This window comes from Molossus molossus, unplaced genomic scaffold (genome assembly GCF_014108415.1).
Source record: "Molossus molossus isolate mMolMol1 unplaced genomic scaffold, mMolMol1.p scaffold_m16_p_13, whole genome shotgun sequence".
NCBI classification, from domain to species: Eukaryota; Metazoa; Chordata; class Mammalia; order Chiroptera; family Molossidae; genus Molossus; species Molossus molossus.
Genome location: NW_023425348.1, coordinates 84228766 through 84236918, shown reverse-complemented (window position 1 = coordinate 84236918; position 8153 = coordinate 84228766). Strand labels below are relative to the sequence as shown.

The window sequence follows — 8153 nt, the reverse complement described above, 5'->3', positions numbered from 1 at the left end:
TTCACTTCATTTCAAAATGAAACCTTTACAGCAATTGATGTCTCATAGGTGTTTAATATACTTTCAACAGCTATGTATCGTAAACTCAATTTATCCATTTCCAAAGTAAATGCTACTTATAACATTGAGAGGCTTTTCTTTCTTCTGTTATACAGTTATGTATGTGTCCACAAGTAGCACATCACTTTTTCAAGAGCTGTATAATTTTTATTGTGAAATTTCCTCCTCGGTAAATTCTTTTGACAAGATTCAATGGAATAGACTCATGTGTAATGTAGTCTCTGTTATAGCACATATTGGAAATCACTTCCATAGAGTTGCCACAGCCATTTTTAAAACCAGGTTGGTAATGGAACATTAATTAAAATTATATATATATATATATATATATATATATATATATATACACCACACACACAAACACACACACATATATATCGGCTTAGCAATGATTCTACAGATAATCTTTATTTAGAGAAAAATGCACCTTTTGTTAGGAATGTGGTTTTATAAATAAATGATGTTGGTACAATGATAGTAATGAATATTAGATTATGTGTGTATATCACATTAAATATTTTACATAATATAATCTATTGATATAATAAAACAATCATTATTACAATATTTGCATATAATAAGGATTAGATGTAGGGATGGGAATGGCCACAAGTTATTATTTTAAGTATATTTTCTAGAGATGATTGCTGGAATACGAAAACTAGAGAAAAAGAAATAAATATTTATAAAAGTACCTCCTATAGAAACACAGATATCACACACATACCTTGCATACGACATAGAAACGCATATTAGAAATGATCAATAAAGATATAATCATCAATTTTAATTATGAAGATATCAGAGTAAATCATTCTATTATTTTGTTTTACTGAAATTTTGCAGTTTAATACAATAAACCTGAGATATTTATGTAATCGTATAAAGCAAACAATACATTTGTATTCATTATGAATAAGGAAAATCTCAAAGGTTAGTGATGTGTGCTATTTCTCCATTTATATTTTTCAAACTTTCATGCTCATCTAATGAATGCTTCACATAGACAGACAACAGATCTACAGTACCAGGAACAATCTTCATATCAAAAAAGAAAGAAAAATATAAGCAAGTATTGAATCGATGAAAGGGTTCTCAATGTTGACAAATCAGAAACATAATTACCAATATAAAAATTATACAAGCAATGACAAATATGAGTTTTTGGTCTTTGAAATATCAAAAAGAAACAAATAAAATTTGCATGATTATCAGAGTTTACAATAGTGGTAAATTCATAAATTGGGCATATGTCTCTTGTTCAGTACCAAAAAAAATACATTACAATGTTTTTGTGTACTTACTGAAAAAATAATTTAAACAAATTCATAAAAGACAAAGAAAAAGAAATTAAAAACCTAAGACACTTAAAATATTAACCTTTGAAACACTAACTAAGGTATATGTGAAATTAATTAAGATCATTTAAATCTATTCAAACTTAATAGCAATAAAATAGATACGTTTTGAGATTTCAACATTTCAACCCACTTAGGAAAATATTTTCCCTGAATAAGACAAAAAATTGATCAAACAAATACTTTCTGTCCATAAAACCTGCACAGCACAACATAGAGGCAGCCCCTACTCAACTGAAGGCTATGTACCACTCTGCACATGCGTTTCATCTAACACAGGCAAGTACTGGAGGTCAGTAAGTAAACCGATGGAATCTGCACAATAGAATGACACTGGACACAGCATATCATAATGTCTGCTGCTGTTATTGTAGCCAAGAGACATGAGTTTCAGTTTTGAGAAAATATCAATTATTTCTAAAACAAAGGTTTCTTACATATACATGCAAAAGCACATACATGTACTTAAACTGTTCTGTGGAGCAGGAAAAAAAGCAATAATAACTAAATCTGGAAAAGTATGAATTTTTATGTCACTTTGATTTTTGTATTGATATTTTTTATTTATTTTAGAATGCTGTAGATCTCTGAGATTCAAGATGCAACAGATACTCACCATGTAAAGAAGATGTAATTAAGGTCAAATTTTGCACTCAAATCAAACTAAAATTTTAATTTTTCACTTTCTTTATGATGCAGGAAATTGAAAACAAAATTGATACTAAAACAGTTCACAGATCATAGAACCCTAAATAAGTACAACATGTTTGTGTTAATAATTAATCAGATAAATGACTGAACATTATTTGGACCAAATCCCTTTTAATAAGCAAAATACTGGTTTATCTTTATTTATATATGCTTCTATGGCTCACTATAGAAAAAGAGATATGCTGCCTTAACAGAGTTTAAGTCTATGATTTTTTTCCCCTGAAACATATTTTTAGAAGTGACTTTCTTATTAAGAATGTAGAGTTGCCCTGTTCGATTTAGTTCAGTGGTTATAGCATCGGCCTGTGGACCAGAGAGTCCCTGGTTTGGTTCCCACTAAGGACATGTACCTCAGTTGCAGTTTGTCCCCGGCCCGGTTGGGTGGTGTGGGTGACAGCCACTCAATGTGTCTCTCTCATATTGATGTTTCTCTCTCTCTCTTCCTCCCTCTCTCCTTCCTCTATCTGAAGGTAAATGCAAAAGTGTTCCAGGTTGGGATTGAAAAAAAAAAAGAATGGTAGAGTTAAGGTAGTATACAACATGAGATTTCTCATTCCTTTGTCATCTTTTTTCTCTTTGTACTTTTATTTGCTTTAAAACACATACTTTCTTTCTAACCTCTATTTTCCAAACCACCTTATTCGTTGCTGGGGTGAAGACAGGTTCTATTAATCTTAAACATAAAAAGCCAAAGTGAGAGGTAACAGCATTTATTTGAGATTAAAAACAAATCAAAAATAGCAATTTGGGTAGCACAGATTCAGGTAGAAACCCAAACAGTGTTTGGGATATGAGATGCAGGTAAGGGGTACTGATGTAAAACGGAAATGAAATAGTTACATGAATAGAAATATATATATAAATTTTGAGTTAGATTTAAACTTTCCTTTCTCCAAAATTATAAAAACCTTTTTTTTCATAGAATATTTCTATAATTTCCACTCTCTAAAATCTTTAAAGGTGCATTACTTGGAGTTATTCTCGCTGCAGCATAAAGTATTTTAAAAATTTTATTCTTTTTTTCTCGAAGACTGCTAAATTGTCCCAAACGCATTTGTTTTATACTTCCATAATTAGCGCATCTGGTAAGCTCACTTGACTAAATGATAAATTCTCACTTGGACTGGAGTCTTTTTCTGGGATTTATACTCCGTGGCATCCGCGGCTTTCTCTCTCTGAGCACGACCTGTGCTGTGCAGCTATGAGGCTCAGGAAGCCAGTGCAGCTGAGCTGCTTCTCAGTGCGCATGCGCCCTGGCTGTCCATCTCTCAGCACCACTGTGTGCACATGGGTTCTCCTGGGGCCTCCCACCGCTCACTCCTCTCTGGGTTTCCTCTATGGCAAGGGGCTCCTGATACTTTGTGATAAACTTTCCTAGTTGCTCTCCAGTATCACAGGACTCTAGGGGTTCCTGTCCTTGCACATGTTTTCCCTTCATAAGCATAAACCCTCAGAAATCACTGTTTACTAAATAATGTGAAGCAACATCTTATTTTTGTCATAGAAATTGATTCCCAGCCAAGATTCTTTAACAATAAAAGTGTTTTTAAAAATGCGTCCCAGAATTGTTTGCTTGGCATCTTTTCTATCATCTCAGCTGGACTTAGGCCAGATACTCATTTTATTAGAAGTTTGAAAGTATAATTAAAACTTTTATTGTGTTAGGTGGAAGAGTTCCCTGGGGTAGACATGACAACTTTTATTTAAAGAGCACCTTATATATATAAAGAACAGAATACTTGAAAGGTGGCTTGGCTATCTTTGAGGAAACAAGTATTTCACCTACATTCATTTAAATATTAAACTCTCTATTGAAAGAAAAATCAACAACATCCCAAATTAAAAGGTAAATATGAACTACTTTATAAGATATTAAGCTTTAGTTCATATTTTTAAATTTTAAATTATTATTGAAATTATAGTAATATATTTATCTTCATATTAAAGCAACTCCTACATATTTTAATTCTACTAATTAAAATTTACAATGAAATGATAAACCATGACATTAAATCACTTTGCAATACTGAAAACTGTAATATTGAAGAATATTTTCGAGGTATAGGTAAAATTATAGAAAACTTCATTTTAAGCCAACATGTAACAAATAAGTGTAATATATATGTATTCAGCTTGATATTGTAATAGGAAATTTAAAATCAAACAATCCATGAAATGAACTATAACCATTAGGGAATCCAAAGAACACTTATTTCACAGAAAAAAATATAAAAATAAGGACATTGCAATATAATACAAATTACAGATTTTTTAACATATGAAATGTTTAAGTTTTATTAATTTCAAGGTTTAATATAATATTATGTATCAACTATGCAAATACAATTGAAGCTTGGGTCGCTTCCTATAGGTAACAACTTCGAATATTGTACACATTCCCTTCATTATTTAAATTTGTTCAAGAAATGGAAACTGGAATTTAAAATAAAACTATTATACATTAAATTTTATTTTCCTTGATTAATAAGAACTTAAACATTTACAAGAAAGAAGAGCAACATAGATACTTTTGTTAGAGCACAAAAGTAAATCTCTGCTTTTTCTACCTTGCTCTCCTCACAAGAAAAACATCCATAAATCTTATACACAGTTCATGTTATATATTTATGATTTAGTCACCAACAATTAGGTTTGTACAGTTAGACATTATATATATATTTGGCACCTGAAGTCATTTTACACAAGGAATAAGGATAAAATTATTTATATTAAATGCTGCCATTAATAAATGTGATACATAATAATTGGAATGTTGTTACATTTTACATTTACCTTTTTCTCCCTTTAAGAATAATGATTTCACTTAAACAGTGTTTGGGGCTTAACTTAGTGTTGAAATTAGGCATGTTCTAAGATCTATATTGTTCCCAAGTATAAAAAGTTGCAGTCCTTGCTTCTTGGATCATTTGGTGAGAGTAAAAGAAAAGACATTAAAAGGAAGTAGCCAGATTGCAACAGTGTGGGCTGAACAGTGATGTGTAATGTTGGTGTTATGTCCACAGATTAGAGTATAAGCAAAAAAATTGGCAGAAAATTCATAGAGAATTGGATAACAATTTGATGATTGCTTAACATCTCAATCCTTTCACACATTAAACATGTGCTACAAAGAAATAGTAAATTGGAGGGTATTTTTTAGTGCTGCTTAAAACAGAGAGTGAAGTTCAGAAAAATAAAAATTACTTTCTAATAACAAAAACAGCTAAAATTTAGAAATATTTGTATAAATGCTGAGATTTCTTTAACTTGCTTTGGATATAGTAAATGAATTTTTTGTGTAACAATCTTAAGTATTTATACATTTCGAACTGAAGTGAACAGGGCAATTAAACAACTTGCATGAGATCACACAGCTAGCAAGGGGGAAGTTATAATTCAAATCCTGTCCATCTTGGGAGGAATATGTTGCTTATCCAAGACACCATAGTTACACTGTGTTTGGTGGACATGATTCAAACACACCAGGACAAGAAATGAAAGGCAAGGCTGGGTCCAATCTTTAGTCAAGAGATGCTTGCGATGCAATATCTAAGGAAGAACATACTTTCAGGATTGTATGATGCAGAATCAGCCAGTCCTGAAAATGAGTGAGTGCCTCATAAGTGTTGTACCCATGGGGTGTCACTACCTTACTCTAGTCTTGGCCCCAATGAAAGAAAAGAATGGAAAAACTAATCTCCAACAAGAAACTTAATACTTCCTTAAGTACAGTTTTGCTAAGCAATGTGTTATACAACCTGGAGACTAAAGATTAAAGAATATAATATCATATTCACAATTATAATTATATAACCATAACTAATAAACAGATTAAAATTGATAGGAAATTGTACCAATATGGTTATATTTAATTATCACAAATAAGGAAACAAACTTTTAAAATGTGATCAATTTCTTTATTTCACACATATTTTGGAGTTAAGATTCAAACTCAAGTCCAATAAATTAAAAAACCTAGCAATCATAAAACATTTGTGTAATTGGTCGAAGTACCCATCGCTAGTGAGTCTCAATACCTTCACCTCTTTTAAAGGGAGTTTACAAATGGTTACCTAATGTAATTTTTTTTTTAAGAAAAAGCAAAGGTAGTGGAGGGGCACACATATACTGCATAAACATCACAGGAAATGTATTTCTCCCCTTACCCCACACATACACATAGGTTACACACATTCCAGGCCATTCCTGTTTCCCAGGGTTACCCTCTTCCTGTTTCTCTCTGAATCTGTGTCCCCAGGCAACTATTCCAGAACATGACTCTTTTATATTCCTCACTCAGTAGTCTACTAAAAAATCATTTGTTTTATCCCATTTTGTACAATAAAATATTCTCTCTAACTTTTGTAAATGATGTAATTACATGAAATGCATAATAAGGACACGTATGTTCAGGATAGTCGAGTGATGGCAGAGAAATGAAGGATTGCAGTAGGCAGTTGAAAATGGATGAGGAAGACAGTTTTTGATACAGAGCTGGATTGTCAAGAAATGTGGTTCATTAAAAGTGAGATCATATGGCAAGCAGAGGGTTCATTTTCAACAATTCCCAAGTTTTCCAGTGTCTGTGCTGAGCAGGACATAGTTTGGTTTATCCACGGCTGTATTCAGAAAGTACAAACATAATCGAAACAAAAACTTCAGAGAATTTTACAGTGATAATTCACAGTATCTACAATGACAAAATAAGAAATATATCTATAATACCATTCTTAAATTAAAAATAAGTGTCGTGATTATGAAAACCATCCTCAATGTCCAGATACAATTTAAGGAAGAGTAACTGATCCATGAAGGTAGAAATAGAAGCACACAGTAAATATCCTCTTTCCACAGATGAAACACCCAGAAAAAATAACAGAAGAAAATCTAACTGCATTGATGGAATTTATTCTCCTGGACTTTGCTGAAGTTCCCCATCTCCAGGGGTTTCTATTTGGATTATTCTTAATCATCTATATCATTATCTTGATAAGCAATGGCACCATATTTCTAATAACAAAACTGGACCCTGCTCTCCAGTCTCCCATGTATTTTTTTCTAGGCAATTTTTCCTTTTTGGAAATCTGCTATGTATCCGTTACCCTCCCAAGAATGCTCACCAATCTTTGGACCCAGAGAAGAGCAATATCTGTTGTTGCCTGTGCTACACAGATGTGCTGGATTCTTATGTTGGGAGCCACAGAGTGTTTCCTTCTGGCAGTAATGGCCTATGACCGTTATGTGGCCATTTGTAACCCTCTGCACTACCCCCTAGTTATGAACCACAAGGTCTGTGTCCAGCTGGTAGCTGGCTCCTGGGTCAGTGGAGTTCCAGTCCAAATAGGGCAGACATTCCAGATATTCTCTCTGCCCTTTTGTGGTTCTAACCTCATCAACCACTTCTTCTGTGACATCCCCCCGGTACTCAAGTTGACCTGTGGGAATACCTCTGTAAATGAAATGATGGTCTACATAGTTGCTGTGTTGTTTGTCATGGTTCCATTTCTACTGATTCTTCTCTCCTATGGCAAAATCATCTCTACGATTCTCAAATTGCCATCCACCAGAAGTCAGGCCAAAGCCTTCTCCACCTGCTCATCTCACCTTATAGTTGTGGCACTCTTCTTTGGATCAGCCATTATCACATATTTGAGACCCAAGACCCAAGACTCAGCAGGAACCGACAAAGTGCTTTCTCTCTTCTACACTATCTTAACTGCCTTATTTAACCCCATGATATACAGTCTAAGGAACAAGGATGTCATTATGGCACTGCAAAAACTGCTATGTAAATAATTTACTTCATTTCAAAATGAAACCATTTATAGCAATTGATGTCTCATAGGTGTTTATTATACTTTCAACAGCTATGTATCGTAAACTCAATTTATCCATTTCCAAAGTAAATGCTACTTATAACTTTGAGAGGCTTTTCTTTCTTCTGTTATACCGTTATGTATGTGTCCACAAGTAGCACGTCACTCTCTCGGGAGTTGTATAATTTTATTGTAAAATGTTCCCCCT

At 32.9% G+C, this 8153-nt stretch overlaps 1 protein-coding gene across 1 annotated transcript; it reads left to right on the top strand.

Annotated features, from left to right (window-relative positions):
• Positions 1 to 6968: 6968 nt before the first annotated feature.
• LOC118628952 (olfactory receptor 10AG1-like) lies at positions 6969 to 7925 on the top strand. Its single transcript, XM_036260027.1, has one exon. It carries the CDS (start codon positions 6984 to 6986, stop codon positions 7923 to 7925), a length of 942 nt encoding a protein of 313 aa, XP_036115920.1. The 5' UTR covers positions 6969 to 6983.
• The last annotated feature ends 228 nt before the right edge of the window (positions 7926 to 8153 follow it).